This window comes from Plectropomus leopardus, chromosome 23 (assembly GCF_026936395.1).
Source record: "Plectropomus leopardus strain MGB_pleo_1.0 chromosome 23, ASM2693639v1, whole genome shotgun sequence".
Classification (NCBI taxonomy): domain Eukaryota; kingdom Metazoa; phylum Chordata; class Actinopteri; order Perciformes; family Serranidae; genus Plectropomus; species Plectropomus leopardus.
This window is the reverse complement of record NC_142198.1, coordinates 17,111,589-17,128,673: the sequence shown is the minus strand read 5'-3', so window position 1 is coordinate 17,128,673 and position 17,085 is coordinate 17,111,589. Positions and strand designations below refer to the sequence as shown.

At 42.9% G+C, this 17,085-nt stretch overlaps 1 protein-coding gene across 5 annotated transcripts; it reads left to right on the top strand.

Annotated features, from left to right (window-relative positions):
- The first annotated feature begins 1,053 nt into the window (after window positions 1-1,053).
- rbm14b (RNA binding motif protein 14b) lies at window positions 1,054-17,085 on the top strand. Of its 5 annotated transcripts, XR_015775653.1 has the most exons (5): window positions 1,056-1,228; window positions 4,790-5,142; window positions 5,823-6,885; window positions 7,232-11,084; window positions 11,505-17,085. XR_015775653.1 is itself a non-coding variant. In XM_042512150.2 (4 exons), exons 2-4 carry the CDS (start codon window positions 4,794-4,796, stop codon window positions 7,551-7,553), a joined length of 1,734 nt encoding a protein of 577 aa, XP_042368084.1. In that variant the 5' UTR covers window positions 1,054-1,297; window positions 4,790-4,793; the 3' UTR covers window positions 7,554-17,085. The 5 variants fall into 5 exon arrangements, 4 of the variants coding, with proteins under 4 accessions (XP_042368084.1, XP_042368083.1, XP_042368085.1 ...); XM_042512150.2 differs by having other exon boundaries at window positions 1,054-1,297; window positions 7,232-17,085; XM_042512149.2 differs by having other exon boundaries at window positions 7,232-17,085.

Sequence of the window (17,085 nt, the reverse complement as noted above, 5' to 3'; positions counted from 1 at the left end):
AATCCTAGAAACTAACTAAATTTGTAGAAATGTCATGAAATCTTAGAAACATGCTAAATCTGGGAAACGTACTTATATCTTAGAAATGTCCTTAATTGTAGAAATGTCCTGAAATCTTAGAAGTGTCCCAAAATCTTAGAAACATCCTAAATCCTACAAACTTACTAATATCTTAGAAATGTCCTGAAATCTTAGAAACATGCTAAATCCGAGAAACGTACTTATATTTTAGAAATGTCCTTAATTGTAGAAATGTCCTGAAATCTTAGAAACGTTCTAAATCCTAAACACTTACTAATATCTTAGAAATGTCCAAAATCTTAGGAACGTCCTAAATCCTAGAAACTTACTAAAATCTTCACAATGTCCTGAAATCTTAGAAATGTCCTGAAATCTTAGAAACGTCCTAAATCCGAAACACTTACTAATATCTTAGAAATGTCCAAAATCTTAGGAACGTCCTAAATCCTAGAAACTTACTGAAATATTAGTAATGTCCTAAATCTTAGAAACATGCAAAATCCTGGAAACTTTCTAAAATCTTCGCAATGTCCTGAAATCTTAGTAATGTCCTGAAATCCTAGAAACTAACTAAATTCATAGAAATGTCCTGAAATCTTAGAAGCGTCCCAAAATCTTAGAAACATCCTAAATCCTAAACACTTACTAATATCTTAGAAATGTCCAAAATCTTAGAAACGTCCTAAATCCTAGAAACTTACTGAAATATTAGCAATGTCCTGAAATCTTAGAAGCACCCCAAAATCTTAAAAACATCCTAAATCCTAGAAACTTACTAAAATCTTAGAAATGTCCTGAAATCTTAGAAAGGTGCCAAATCCTAGAAACTTACTTATATCTTAAAAATATCCTAAATCCTAGAAGCATTGCAAATTCTTTAAAAAGTCCTAAATCCTAGAAGTGTGCTAAAATCCTACAAACATGGGGCTTCTGCTCTGGCCCCTGGCCCCCCTGTCTTTTTTGCAAAAGTGGCCCCTATAAGCAAAGTGAGTTGAGTTTTCCTGCTTTAGTGGCTCTGATGAATTAAACAGCCTTGTCCTTGGCTTAGTGTGCTGTGTGAGTGTGTGTTTTTTGGGAGGATTGAGCATCCTCCGGGTGCTGCAGCGGCGGCAGCAGCAGCCCTCCCCCTCTGCAGCCTCTCTCCAGCAGAATGCCCGACATGCAAACGGAAGCAGGCGCTACCATTTTGAAATACAGCACCGCCTAGGTAAGATGGTAGATCCTTTTATTTAATCGCCTTTTCTGCAGTATTATTGTCATCCGAGCCGCATGGGAGGTAATTAATTCCAATTCGCTTTAAAGCTCAGGTGTTTTTAACGGGTTTATTTAAGAGACAAAGACTATTAGACCGTGTTGTTGCACGGGAATCTCTCGGTGTTACACTGTATTCATTCCTGTGCGGGAAAATGTTGTTACACTATCGATCTATTAGGAGCCAGCTGTGTATTGTGTGTTTAACATTGTTGCATTTCCGACTCAAATAAGTGTTTTATTGTGTGTCCTCGTGCTTGTTTTCGCCTTTGTTTGCTTTGGACACCCGAGCGAAACCAACACGCATCCCGTCTCTTCATTCACATGTTGTTGTTGTTTTTAAAAGACATTTAAGCCGTTTAAACAACTTAACTCGTGTGTTTTCGCCATTTTTTTCGCTCTTAAGCGACCCGAGCTGTGAAAATGTGTTGACTCAGCGTCGTGCTGCGTCATCAGAAAACCAGCTTCCCCCTTGTTATGCCTCACATGAACCCAGTGTTAATGCAGCAGCCATATGTAACAGAGGGGTTCATCAGATACAGTGCAAATACTCAGGATGGTTATCTGTTTTTTTTTCTCTGTGAGCAGCACGAGAGGTGATCAGTGAGTAGCAGCTGACTGGAGTCAAAACCAAAAAATAGAAATGTCATTCTCTGGTGTCATGTTCCAGTTTGCCCTTTTGATTTACAGCCAGCTATAAGGGTTGTTCAGGAGGAGAAGGTGTTGACCAGCCTGTAGAAACACTTTCAGCTCTACGTGTACATTTAGAAATGACTGAGAAGGAAGAGTTAAAGGGAAAGAATCAAAATTTCACGTTTTTTCTCTTACTGTTATTGTGCTATTTATTAGTAGAGATTCTTCAGTTTGAGCTGCAGTGTTTTCTAGTCATGGAAAACCCAGAAAAGTCATAGGATTTCACAATCTCATTTCCCAGGCCTGGAAAAAAAGTTTTGGAAAAGTTGTTGAATTATCTTGTAATTGTTTGAGTTATCTTCCATGGATAATCCACTTCATCAAGTTTATTTCCTGTTGCTGACATTATTTGATTTTCGTACCCAAGATTTGCCCAAAATTTAGGCGATATTTCTGAAATGTCAGTGAAACACAATTGCGAGATGACTGCGCTGAATGATGTTATGTGACTTCTCCTCTCACGATAACATTCAAAGGATGCTTATTTCTACCACCACACTAGCTGTCATTATTTCCCATCGAAGGCAACGTAGGCCTGTTATGACAGCAATAATGGAAAGGCCATGTACGAGGGGTTTCTGGGAGGTGATAGTCCACGATTTCATAGAGGAATTGTGGATTCAAAACTTCAGATAATCCACTCAACATTTGAAGAGTTATGATTCTTTGTTGTACATCTTTAGACCAATAAAAGGCAAAGAAAAAAGTGTTTCCATTGCAGTTTTGCTAATAAAATTCCCACTTGAATAGTAAAGAATTATAGTCCCCTGTTATTGATATTGACATGTATGTGTGTGTGTGTGTGAGAGAGATATAGTGTGGCTGCGTTTCTTTTGGGAAGTGAGACAGTCTTGCGTGTGTGTGTGTGTGTGTGTGTGTGTGAGAGAGAGAGAAAGTCACAGACATATATGTTTATTATGTTTGGTGCCTTGCAAAAGTAGTCACCCCCCTTGGTGTCTTTTTGTGCAATCTTAGATGTGTGTTCAGCACAACTTTTTGCACACACAGGCGACGTGAGGCAACGCAACAGTCCACCCTCGTCACCACTAATTCTGTTTGGTGTGCGGATGGTGGACGCCATTCAATATCCTAAGCACGAGCCTCTTGTTTATGAGTAGATGCACCCTTCCCTCTGCATGGAGATACGGTTGGCAAGTGTAGTTTGGTCGATAGAAAATAGTTCCTACGTGCTCACAACGAGGTGATGATTTCTGGAGAGAGACATCGCTGTGGAGTTTATAAAATGTATTTATTTGGCACTTAAAGCACCACAAGCCAAGTGCCATCTATTTATCTCCAATGCAAACAGTCTGGACTGATAAACAGCATGGTAGGTCAGAGTAAAAACACACAGTTTTGGATTCTGGGGTGATCTGTCCCTTTAAGGCACCCTTTTCAACACAAAAGGGCCTTTTCTGTATCTGTAATCATCACTATAAATGCCATGTGAATAGATACACAGTGTCCTCACTCGAAGGTGCTGGTGTGAAATGTTCCTCTCTGGCTGTCGGAGTGTGAGTCATCGCTGTATGTGTAATTACAGCCTCCTCTCAAGTGAGGCAGAGATCTCTAATGAGGTCCTCCTTCACACTGCCTTTGCTCCATGATATATGTTGAAAATATTTTGCTCTAACCCCAAAGACACGCGTTCCCCCGCTCTGCTTTACATAATCTGAATTTATATGACTCGAGTGGCCAGCTTGCATGCAAATGTGAAGTCTGTGTGGTTTTTTAATCGTGATATTTGAATGGTAACCCTGTGAAACCAGAGCAAATCAGCTTTATGTATTTAAAAAAAACACAGGACGACAAAATTACGAAAAAAGGAAACAAAAGGGTTTTTTTGTTTGTTTTTTTTAAAAAGAAGAAAAACAAACAAGATTGTTAATTTATAGATAAAAAGATTTAAGAATAATAACAATAATTATATATATATATATACTATAATATAATTATATATATACTAATAATTTCTCATTCTCAAAACACATAAATATATTGATAAAATATTTACAAATAATCATAATGATAATAATTTCTCAGTCTTTCTCTCTCTAACAAACAAGCAAAATATATAAAAATGTAGCTAAATATTCATAAATAATTACAGTAATATCTCTTAATATAGTTTTCCAGACTTTATTTTTTTTAAACTTTTACTTATTTTTTTCTATTAACTTATAATTTAATTTAAACTGATCATTTCTTTCTCTTTGTTTTGTAAACTAATGTTCACGTCATTTTCTTGTCACCTTTTCCTATTTTCTTACAATTTGTTGCACATCTCTTGCTAAGTTCCTCATTTGCTGATGTTTTCGAAAGAGATCCAACCAGTTTGCTCCGGTTTTAAAGGGTTAATGTGGCTGCCCAGTCACGCACTGAGGTTCTTTATCAGGAATGCATGTGTAACCGTTTCCTCTATGTAAATAACTACATTAGTTTATTACGTTGTTTGCTTCATCTTTGCATTTTTAGTGTTTTATTTCCCTATTTCAGGATGATTAGCAGAAGTTTCAGAGAAGAAACGGAGCTTTTAAAGTCAGCAGCCCTTCTTCCTCCTCAGATGTTTTTCATCCCTGAAAGAGAAACTAAATAGCTGTGTCAGCTTTGTGCCTCTGTACTGCAGTCCACCCTGTGTTTAGATAATTGCTCTCCAATACTTCCCTCTCCTCATCAGACTGCTGTAGAGCCAAAGGTGTGGCTTTGTTCTCACTCACTCAGTAGTTGTTACATCTGTGGCTGCTGATCTTTGTTTTTTTTGTAGCTAATCGCTTCTTTTATCTCTAACAATACTCAAGCACACCACTCCTCTGTCCCTCTGCAGCGCCATGGACAAGAGCCATACAGTGAAGCTCTTTGTGGGCAACCTGGCGTTGGACACCACCCAAGAAGAGCTGTCAGCCATCTTCGAACCCTACGGCCAGGTGGTCAGCTGCAGTGTGCTGCGACAGTTTGCCTTTGTCCACCTGCAGGGCGAAGGCGCCGCCGAGCGAGCCATCCGGGAGCTCAATGGACGAGAGTTTCGTGGAAGGAACTTGGTGGTGGAGGAGTCAAGGGGACGGCCGTTGCACTCCACCAAGGTGTTTGTGGGTAATCTGAGTGGGATGTGCACGACAGAGGATCTACAGCAGCTGTTCCAGACGTTTGGGAAAGTTCTCGAGTGTGATAAAGTCAAAGGTGAGTGAAGACACTAGTAACATTTAGAGTGTTAGTTAATTTTTGCGGATGTATTGCCCTCAGGTTGGGCATGATTTTAGTAAAATTGTATGGCTGGTAGGCTTGAGCAGTATGTATTACTTCATACCGTCGTAATGTCCTGAAATTTCACCGGAGTATAGGGTATATGATGGTTTAGATGTGCGGCGCCAACAACCCGTCTTTTGTCCCAGACTTAACATGCCCTTCACAGTAACATTCCTGCTTTCATTCACAGCACAGACTTACTGATATATTCCCTGTGATTTTACTAGGTCTTGAGGTGGGAAATTGCAGTGCAGATTTACCAGAAAATCAATTCTGACTCTCATTCATACATGACCCCTTACTAGGAAAATGCTAGAACATTACTGGGAAAGGCAGCATGTGTGAATGAGGCTTAACATTGAGCATAAATGAGCCCTTATTCCAGTTGTTGAGAGACTTTGACTTTTACTGCTTAAGTTCATCTAACCATGTGATTTTTTTATGATGCACCAGTTCAAAGTTCTGTTTGCAAAACAAGAATCTGCTGCGCTCTTGTTGTAAAGATGAACGAGGTTGTTACCTTTGGTGCAAATCATACTAATAACTAACTAATAAGTAAGTGCTGGTGGCCATGCCACTGTGATCCTAACTGTTGTCCCTGCGCTCAATGACAGCCAGGCATTCCTCTTCTGCAGGCTATGCCTTTGTCCACATGGAAAACAAGGAGGATGCGCTCCAGGCCATCGAGGCCCTGCACGGCACCTCGTTTAAGGGCCGCCCGCTGTCTGTAGAGCTGTCCAAGGTCCAGCCCAGCAAGCAGACGCCTACAGGAAAAATCCCCTGTGTAAACTGTGGGAAGCAGGGCCACTATGCTGGAGAATGTCCAGTGGGGAAACCTTCTCTGGAGCAGTACCAGAGTCAGGCGGCGGTCCTGGCTGCTGCTGCTGCTGCAGCCGCCGGCCTGCCACTACAGGTCCAACAAAGCGTGCACAATTCAGTCTACAACACCTCCACCTTCGATCCCACATACGCGGCTCTCACTGGGATCACCACAGGCACACGCACTGATGGAAACCCGGTGAATCCAGCTGTTTATGGTGCCCTTGCCAGCCAGGTGTACGGTGCCAATGTCGCCAGTCAGCTTTATGGAACGATGGCCAATCAGGCAGCTCTTACATCTGGCGCCACCCAAATGTACAGCTCAATGACCCCCAACATCTATGGCCAGATGGCTGCAACACCAGCGGCGGCTGCTGCGGCTGCTGCCGCCGCTGCTTACTCATCTCAAGTTTACACCCCAACAGTGGCCAATTCCCACGTCTATCTGACTGCGGCTCATGGGATAGAAATGCCAACAGCAGCGGCTGCAGTCAACCCCGCCTACACTGTATCTCCAGCAATTTATGGTGCTGCCACACCAGCGTACGCTCACATAAGCGCCATGGGAGCAGCGGACCCTACTACAGCCATCTTTGAGGCGGCCAGACAGGCACATTACTTTGCCCAGGGCCAGCAGGTCGTGGCTGACCAGCAGACAGTGGCTGCCGCGGCAGCAGCGGCTGTGGTGAAGTCCGAGAGGGACCGGAGTCCCCTACGGAGGTCAGTACCTCTGCTGCCAGACCCTGTGATGAAGCCGTTCATGTACCAGAGAGCCAAGCCGCGCCGACCCCTGCTCCCTACGCCAGCTGGCCGAGCGGCAGAAGAGGCAGTGGAGGCTGCAGAGGACCCCATGGCCAGGTAGGACATGATCTCCTTACCATCAGTTATGCAGCTCCAAGGAGACGTTCCCAGAGTCGAGGTTCAGTTTCTCTGTTACCAGGGTTTCCCACACATTTATTTATTTGTGGCAGCCCGCCACAGTTAAAACATGCGCATACTTTTCAAATGTCCTTTAGGTTTTACTTTTGCAGTCTTGTCGGCATGTCTCTCATGGCGAATGCTTTATTGCATTTTCATGCTTTTTTTCCCACTTTATCACTCTCCTGTTACTCCCACTGTGTCGCCCATCCTGTCCCTCATCCTACCAAAACCCTCCCCTCCCCACCATCCCTCTTTATCCCTCCTCCTTCCTCCCTTCTCTTAGGTACTATGCGGAGTACTACCAGCAGTTGCAGCAGTACCCCCAGTTCCAGTATGCTTACCCGCCACCAAGCGCAGTGACTGCCATCCCTGGCATGCCGGGAGTGCCAGCTGTGTCAGCGGTCCCCACCGTCTCCGCGATGTCCGCCCAGTCAGTCGCCGCGCTGGATGCTCTCAGGCCAGTGGTCCCCACCGCTGCGGCAGTGGCAGCCGCCATGGCTGCGCCAAGGGTGTATGAGCCGCCGTTGCCGCCGCCCACGCGCAAGGAGGCCATCCTCCGCCGCCCCGAACTCTCCCTTCACACGCCTGAGCCCCCCTTCCGATAGTCGCACACAACTCTCTGCCCCACCCCCCCCCTCCCTTTTTGCCCTGAACCCCATCTCCTCTTCCACCCCAAACTTGACCACCTTACAGCAGCTGTATGTGTGTGTATGTGAATGTGTGTCTGGTGGGTGGGGGTTTAGACTGGGGGTTTATTAACCTGCTTTACGAGGGACTTGGACAGCGAACCTTGATCCTGTTTGCACACACGCAGCGCAGCCATGAAAGGGAGGCTCTCATCTGTCGCACGGGCATTCTTTGTGCAGTTTTACTTCTTTTTTATCGTGCCAGTCTCACACTTGTGCCAGTATTAGACTGACCCAGTCGGTCGTTTCATATGCCTTTATTTCCGCAACCCAGTTATGATTTTCTACGGCCAAACCTTCGATAAAAGACATTGGTTTTATCAGCCATCCTCCTTAGGCCTAGATGATCACTTAGGGCAGCTAATTTGAAACCTTTTTTGCCTTATGTTGGAGAGTTTGTAATGTAACCAGATGGGGAGGTGAGATAACACATATTGTGTCCAGGCTGCATTGCATTGTGTCCAACAGAACCAAGGTTTTTTTTGGGGGAGGGGAGGGGTGTTTGTCTTGAATGGATGTAGTAAGTGTGAAGAGATATGTGCGGGCTCCTGACCTTGCAGCGCACAAACGCAGCAGCTAAGACTGCGCTTTGCAGAAAACAAAACAAAAAAAACGTAAAGCACACATAATACGTACTGTAATGTATGTTTGGATCTCTCCTTGACCCTTTATCCCCACCTGTATTCTAACTACAACACTGGAAGACACCGCCTCACCTCTCGTTCTCTCTCTAACTACAGCTGCCTACCTCTGACAGTAAATTTCAGCGTAGAGTCTATTCCACTTTTCACCCGGTCAGCAGTTGAGTTCCTGCTCCTCGTACAGGCACAGCATCAGCAGTTTAGGGAGGGAGGAGCCGGATTTCGGTGACAATGACTTTTGTAGATATTCTGTATTAAGTCCTCATATGTATCCAGAGGCCTTTTTTAAAATAGCGTATGTGTTTTTGTTTGTTTTAGTGTATTTACATGTGATACAAGTCAGCCTGGGGTGTAATGAATGGTTAATTGAGAAAAAAAGCCCATGTGTGACTACTGAATGAGCTGTTTACAAGGGATCTTTACACTGCGTCCTATTAGGAATCATGAAATGTGACAAGCTCAATAATGTGCCTATAAGCTTTGAGTGAAGTGCATTAAGTGGAGGGATCTCCCGTTTTTAAGTGCTTTTTAATCATTTCAAGGAGGGGGTTAACAGGAGCCCTCCAGAGTTTAGTATCCAGAAGGCTACGAGTGGTGAAGCTTTCTCGTGGACTTGCACTCGTGTTAGATTTCATATCGTAGGGTTTTTAAAAAGCCACAAACTGAGCCTCATTGGTTCATAATTAGCCGCTGGTTTAAAGCAGGAACGACAGTGATAGCACCAATGAAGTGAGAGATGGGGAAGTGTCTTCCAGTTGCCCCGACTGTCCTAATTTTTTTTCCAAATACCAGACCTGCTTCAGATTGTAATTGCAAAGAAATGTTACTGTGTGTCTAAATCTGGTTATTGGATGTGGTAGGTGGGGTTTGCTGCATCGGGATGGCAAAACTTGTAAGGTATGGTACCTTTCGACATTTACAAGCTGGTCCCGAGTGGCAAACTCTGCCCATTTGGTTCTACAATCACTTAAAGGTTCTGTATGTAACTTTCAAAAAATCCTCAGTGATACCTCTCTATTGCCCTTTTTAGATTGCGCTGTAGGTCAGCCTTGAAGTCTCTTCTTTATGCCACCTTTGCATTTTTACACAGAACCAAACAACTGCAACATCATGCTGCTCCAGTATGTGATATAAGATAGCATGCTGGCATCGCGGAATCAAAAGAGGCGTAAAGAGACAACAGTAAGGAGCTCCTGAATCTCGTTTTCTCAATTTGCAGACACTTTTGGCTGCTGTTTTTCATCTTTGATGTAGCCACTAACTGCTATCAGGTGCTTTTTTCCCCATGTTGGGTTGCATGCATAACAGGCCATCAAAACACAGATCTGTCTCACCAATAATCCCACACCGCTGCAGTCCCTTTGACACAGACACTGTTTCAGAGCTGTTACTACCTTGGTTGCTGGCTTAAAACCAAGACAACTCTATTCCCCCATTCAACAATTAACCATTCACACAGAACAGCAAGGCGACATAATGGCACAACAGTCTTGCCTTTATAGGCAGCATAAAAGGGGCCTCTGAGTCCTCCATAGCTGCAAGCGAGCACCTGCATCGGCCACAACAGTGACTAAAGAAACTGACCATAATTGACCGGCATCCTGCCAATAGATAACTGAAAAATAAATTGAAATTCTATTTAGAATAAAGTTGCTATCTACTATATGTTCTCATATTTCATTTGGACTGTTTGCTCCATGGTATTAACAAGGTTCACAAGTTACTTTATTAGCTGATGTTGCATAGCAACCAACAGCAGATCCATGGAGTGTAGCTTTACAGCTAGCATTAGCTTACGTGACGGTTACCTGGTTAGCTGCCGAGTTAGCTGTAAGCGTTGCCCTGGGATTTTTTTTTTCCATTTATTTTTTTTGCACCGGGGCACTGAATTTTTGATATGGAGGAGTTTAATGAATTTACTGTTTTCAGACCACAGATGGGACAGGGTGGGGGGCCAGTAGTTTGATGTTAGCGGATTCCATTTCTTAGCTAACATTAGCTCCTGTTGCACATTGTAGCGCTGTAGGGAAGCTGAAGAGAGATGCAGCACACTGTTGGGAGTTTGCATAGACGGTTTTCTACCAGGAAGAGATTTCTTTGGATTTTCCCTGAAAAATTTGTTTGTAGTCCGTTACGTAGAAATCAGTTTACAGGCTGTTTTAGGCAACTGAGAACCCAAGAAAAGGTCTCAGTTTTTGAGTTACAATCTGTTGTATGCACATAAAAGTTACATACAGTACCTTTAAAACAATCATTTGGGAGTATTTTCTTTTTTGCAACTACTATTTGACAGCGGTCTGATGCACACACAGACATACCCTCTGAAATCACCTTACTGCCTCGCTGTTTCCCTCCTCCCCCTCTCCCCCTGTGGTTTTTAGTGGTTAAGTGACTTTTGCATCTCACAGTGTAATCTCTCTGTGTTGTATATACGAACACATACCAGTTGCATCCTTTGTAGAATTATGTGGTTTGCGAAATGTCTTGTTTGCCATGTTTGAGACCGTATTTTTTAGAGAAGTATTTTAATTTTGCCTCTTTTTTTTTTTAAGAAAAAAGACAAAAAAGTAAAAAATCGGCATGCTTTTTATTGAGAATATGTATACTATAATCATTATTATAATAAAGAATGTTTGGCTGACTACTGTGGTAAAAAGAAAAGCAAAGGGTTTGGACATTTCCCCTTCTTGTTTATGTTCTTCTCCACTATCTGTTTCTCTTGTGTAAAATGACCACCAGACCCATTTGACTGGGGACCCAGGGGGACACAGGTGTAGATGCTGGCCCAGCTTTGCTCTCTTTGGTCAGGGTAAGTGCGGGTTGGTGCTCCTTTCTCTCTCCAGCTTCTCAAACTGGGTGCAAACCAAAAATTCTCACAAAGAGGTTTGCACTTGACCAAAATGCACTTCAGTATTTAATTTTGGCATTTATCTTTTTAAATTGATTTTTTTACACTGTGGCATCATGTTGAGAGCTGGGGAGAGGCACACAGATAGAATGGCCTGGGTGCATTTTGATCTGTGGAGCAGTCCTGTTTCTGGGGTTGATGGGTGTGCGTCTGGTCTGGTCTCTCCCCTGCTGCACCAAATTCTCCCCCCTCCGTGTGTCTCTGTGTCCACTCTACTCTCAGACCTGCATGTGTGATAATCTGTAACTCTGCCGCACAAAACAAACAAAAAAAAAGCCCCGCGACAGTCCAGCTCTGAACTAACTATCTCAACTGAATTAGGTCACCGGCGGGCCACCTGGATCGGCCAGCGTGCAGCCGTGCGTGAGCGTGGCGGCGTGAGCCATGGGGACGACTTTTAGCGCGACGCCACCGCAGTGGTTCTCTCTCTCCTCACCACCAAGGTAAATGAAAAACGACAACAAAAACAACAAAAGCACTGACCTCTCCTCTCCCCCACCTGCCGCCCCCTCCTTTGACTGTGCCTTGACCAAACACCCCCTCCTCTCCTCCGCCATCAACACTTTCCCTCCTCTTCTCCCCACTCCGTAACTCCTCCTCTGCTGCAATGGCAGTGCCATCGGTGGGGGGTGGCGGGTGGGGTTGGGGTGGGGCTAAGGCCCAAGACTCAAGATCCACTAGACTGTCTCGCATCAGCACACAAGGCCCTCTCTGTCCCGCTGGTGTCTGAACTACTCTGAAATATCTGACAAGTTGATTTTACTTAGAAAAATCTAGTAAACCAATTGTCTTGAAAAATTTAAGTATATATAACTATTAGACTTAATTTATGTTTACTTTATATCTAATAGTTACGTGTACATAATGATGTTAGATTTTGCCTACTTCATTTTGCCAATTTGTTGCAACTAATAAATGACAGTTTTATTTATTTTATTATTTACTTTGTCATGATCAAGTTAAGTCAAACTTCGTGAAGTTGCTAACAAAGTAATTTCACTTATAAGTTGCAACAACTTCACAAAATTGAGTAAATACAGCTCAATTTTAAGTAAATTTAACAATTAGATATAAAGTAAACATATTAAGATTAACAGTTGTAATTGCTTTATTTTTTCGAGGCAATCGGTTTCCCAGATTTTTTAAAGTAAGATAAACTTGTCAGATTCGACAGTGTAGTAAATAAAGGGAAGTGTGATCGAGTGTGTGTGTTCGACAGAGAGCATGGATGTCTGAGGAACTTTTTGGGTGGTGTTTTATTGATTGGTGAGGCTTGGCACATGCGGACAACCCTTACCCCTCCCCTGCCCGCTAGTCAACTCCTCTCCACCGCCGTATTCGCCGCCCTCACCCCCTTCTCCCTCCCTTCTTTCACCCCTTACCTCTTCCCTCCTCCTCCTCCTCCCCCCTACTGTCCCTATGCGCCTCTCCTCTCCGCCGTTCACACACACACAGCGCTTTATTTATTCCGCCGCCACCGCCGTCGCCACCTTGGATCTGGGTTCGTGGCTCTGGCTCGGACTCAACTTCCCAGAACCACCCACCTGACCCAACCTCCCCACCCTCCTGTGTTGCCGTAGAGGCCTGGGTGTGCCAATGGACAGTGTATGTGTGGTGGCTCGCCCGCCGGACTCAGTAACATGACACAGAGAGACTTCATTGTTGGACAAGTCGCTTTGCTAAAACTGTTGGGTTTTGCGCCACACGGCTGTGGAAGGGATCCCCCAAAATCTTAAATCAAGCTCAATTTCCGTACTTTTGGGTCCCTTGCAGCCTGTGTGCCAATCAGAAACGTCCTATAAGATAGGCCGAGGTATGAGGCCAGTCTGACCTGTAGATTCTCAATCTCAGGGTTCCTATAGGACTTTTCTGGTACGGCAGCTCTGTTCCTCTAATACTGGGACCAGCACCACTGGCTGGATACGTGCTCTGTATGTGCTCTTACTGTTACGATTGTCCATGTGCTGAGATAGAGAGCTTTAACCCTCACTTGCGGGCTTTCACTTTGTCGAACGAGTTGTCTGGCAGCTGCAAGATGGAGTCAGACACAAAGAGGGCGTTGCCTTCTGTCTGCCTAACAAACAAAGGAAAGGGGCAAAGGAGGAGGAGAGGGGTGAATAGATGAATTGATTTTAAGGTGAGTAGGTAGTGGAAGGATCCCCTGTCCAAAGCTGCTCACCCTCCTGATCTTGGAGGACCCTGTTCTTGATTGCTGTAATAGATGGACATAATCGTATTCTAAAAAGGACCTTCTATACACTGGACATCTTGTATTGTCCATAGTGTATCCTGATAATTCAGGTTTAATGCTAAGATTTCCATTTCTGGGGTAGACTTCATTTGTGTTCACCAAAACTGATTTTGCATTTACACACGAATGAGCCCTAGATAAAAGAAAATGTAATGTTTTCCTTCTAATCAGAAAAACCATTCAATTACAGGCCTGTTTTTTGTTTGATTAAATGCCCGTCCACACCAAGAATGATAACAGTTACTATAAATATTTTTTTTTTTTTCACAAATTGTCCTAACTGAAGTGGAATAGTCCACACCATAACCATGGGTGGATTATGAGACATGTTTTTGTGGTTTTGTCTCTTTGAGGGGATTTTGTGTCTATTTTTTGGTCATCTTGTATATTTTTGTGGTTGTTTAGTCCCTTTTTTGTTGTTGTTTTATGTCCCTTTGCTGTTCTTTTGTATGTTTGCATCTCTTTTTGGCCTTCTTTTGTCTCTTAGTGTTTATGTTGTGTCTCTCCCTGGTTGGGAAGAGACTTGTGATTTTTTACGTACATTTTCATTTGAGTAGCATTTTGCTGGTGAAGGCCAGAGGGGGGGAGGGGCTGACACTTTGGGCCCCTGGCCTTGTGCCTCGTAGGTCTGATTAGCAATCCATCCCTTACCACAACTATAAGACAATGACAATGGTGAACTATATTGACGAGGGTCATCCACACCAAGAACTATGAGGATAATGACAATTATAAGAGCCCTGACACACCAAGCTGACGAAGGTCAATGCCGTGCCTTTGTTGAACATCTGTTTACCTTGTTTTGCGGTGTGTCCTGCACCACAGGAACTAATCGGCCCTTGTGGCCCTTGTTGGCCATTGCTGGCCCTTGCTGGCTGTTTTTTCAGCATATTTAGCATGCTGAATTGGCGTCGGAGACTGCAGAGCCCGGCAGTGACAGAAATCAGTCTGATAGGCAATTCAGCTTGTTCTTAAGAAAATAAGCTGAAATAAGGAAACCGAATAAACAGCTTAAGTCAAGAAGATATGAGATCAAAACAAACAAATTCAACTCATAATTGTTTGTGTTGTTGTTTGCCAGTGTACTTTGAATATCCTCTGTTCTTGTGCTAACTGGCTAACTAGCATCTTCAATCCATCCTTTTCGGTCTTCTGGTTTTCCTTTCTGAATGACAAATACAGACAGCCGCCACCTGCTGGTATGGAGTTATTTCCTCTCACACAGATGGCAAACACACATGCTAGTTTGCCGTTAGCTGTAGTCTTTGTACTGTGTTCAGTACAACTTTTGGCTAAGACACAGGCAACGTGAGTCAGCAGTCAGCGTTCATTACCACTTATTTTTGATGTCACTTTGGTGTGTCTGGGCCGTAAGGATGAGGATGTGAACGCCCACACTGGTGAACGTTCTGTAAACAGTTGTGCCAATCATGTGCTTGCTCCCTCCAGATGTGTCGGCAGTAAATTTGTGTGGAACTTAAAAGTTTTTCTATCATTTGTGAAATTGCTCTGAAAGTTATCTCAATGATATCATTTGCCGCTGTCGCTGTAGTTGCTTTATGCACTCTGCCATTCAGTTGATTTAGAATAATTTATAAATTATTGTTCTTAGTGTGGACGACCCTTTAAAATGAGTAGGTAAATGGCCGACTTCCCTCCCGGCCTCCATGATCAGGGCGTGTGATGCTCCAGATTTTTTATCCTCCAGCCACCTCATCCCCCACTCCCTCAGCTCCTCACTTTAAGCTTCTCTGGGTGCTTGCGAGTCTGAGCTTCCCGTGCTTGGGTGAATGCAGCCTCGCATCTCTTAAACCCCCTGCTATGAATTCACAGTCACACTGTACTGACAGCCACAGCTCGCTGCAGCCTCCTCCCCCTCTTCCTCACCCACTCTCCCCACCCCTGCCTTCTGTGGTTTGGGCAGCTGAAGAACTATCGATGCTCTTCATGCACACATCTCTGTATTGTGTTGTTTTGACGGGATCCCACAGGTTACGTCTGTGCAAGTGGAACACATTCCAGTTTGGTTTGAGCACAACACCATTGACCGAATTGCCTTTTTTTAGTTTGCGAGCTGAGATTCAGTAGGTTTAGCCAATGTGACCTTGACTATTCTAGCTCTTCTAGCACAGATGTGAATTACAGGTATCGAACTCCGCTGCTGCTCATCCCCTCTTCACATAAATACGATAGCAGCACAGTCATACCTCAGCCATTACCTCATCTACAGGGGACTGACACAACATCAGCACCTGCAGAATTTAATGCAATTCAATGCAATGCCCCCACATTAAAAAAAAATAAACTTAAAATATTTAAACCTTCAAAACTTAGAGGAACATCACTTTTCTTGTGCTGCTTTAAGACGCCTTTCACAAGTATTTAAACCTTTGAACCTTGAGCAAATTGGTGCATTTAAGAAATACCCCACAAATTATAAGAAATTATTAGATGTAGAAAATTATTTTTAAAAAGCAAGAGAAAAATGTCTAGGGAAAAGAGAAAAAAGCTAGGGAAAAATATTTTAAATGATCATAATTACATATCTAAAATTATGTCACAAAATTATGATCATTTGTCAAACATCTCTCCCTGTCTTGTTTGCCTTGATTGTTTTTTTCTACTTTGTTTTTCTTTCTTATTAATTAATTTCTTTATTGTACTAATTTTCAGATAATTTTCTCATACTCTTTACTAATTTATTTGAATCAAATGCTCCACAAATTGTAAGAAATTAGTAAATTTTGAAAATTATTCTTTTAAAAAAGAAGGGAAATGTCTCGAACTATATTTAAAATTATCACAAGTAAATATTTAGAATTATGTTATAAAATTATTTTATTTTTTAAGCTTTTTTTGCAGGTCATTTACAATTTCTTTCTTTCTTTCCCTCATTCTATTTACAAATTTTGTGATTTTCATCTACTTTTACTACTTTCTTGCAAATTTTTGGGTCATTTTTTTCTTCCTTTGCTCATTGCCTTCTTCCCATGTTTTTGAAAGAAATCAAATCACTTTGCTCTGCTCATCACTTTGATGCTGCAGCGTATTGACTTGCATTACAATCTAAGGTGTTCATGTTATTTTGTCCAGCCCCCATTTAAGAACCACCAGAAGCCAAGTCAGTATTATTTCGTGGTCCATCTTATTGTCAAAACTCTCATATTGTGTTTACAGTGATCATCCAATCCCCTCAGCTCAGCAGTAGCACAGTAATGTACCTAATGATAACCACAAATAGTCACACAGTAGCTAAGCGTCCTCAAGTAGGTTAATGGACCAAGCCGAGTGTAGTTACATGTAAATGCTGATTAATTATAATATACATTATTCTAGTTTCCAAAGACACGTCAGGGGTGATAATAACGTGTCACCTCGAGAGAATAGCAATCTGCTCATTTCAAGGAAAATCTGTTCCAGCACAATATCGAGTGGGATGAAGGGGCGGGTGGGGGGTTTTAGTTGATGAATGTTTGATGAAATCTTTGCGTCGACATGTTTACTGTGAATGACAAATCCTTATATAAACACAAATAATACTGTAAGGTTGTGTATGCATATATATGCCTTTTAACTGTATTTCTAAAAATGTACTGAGACATTTTTCAGTCTGCATGCAAAATATGAATAAAATCATTTTTTTTCTCATAA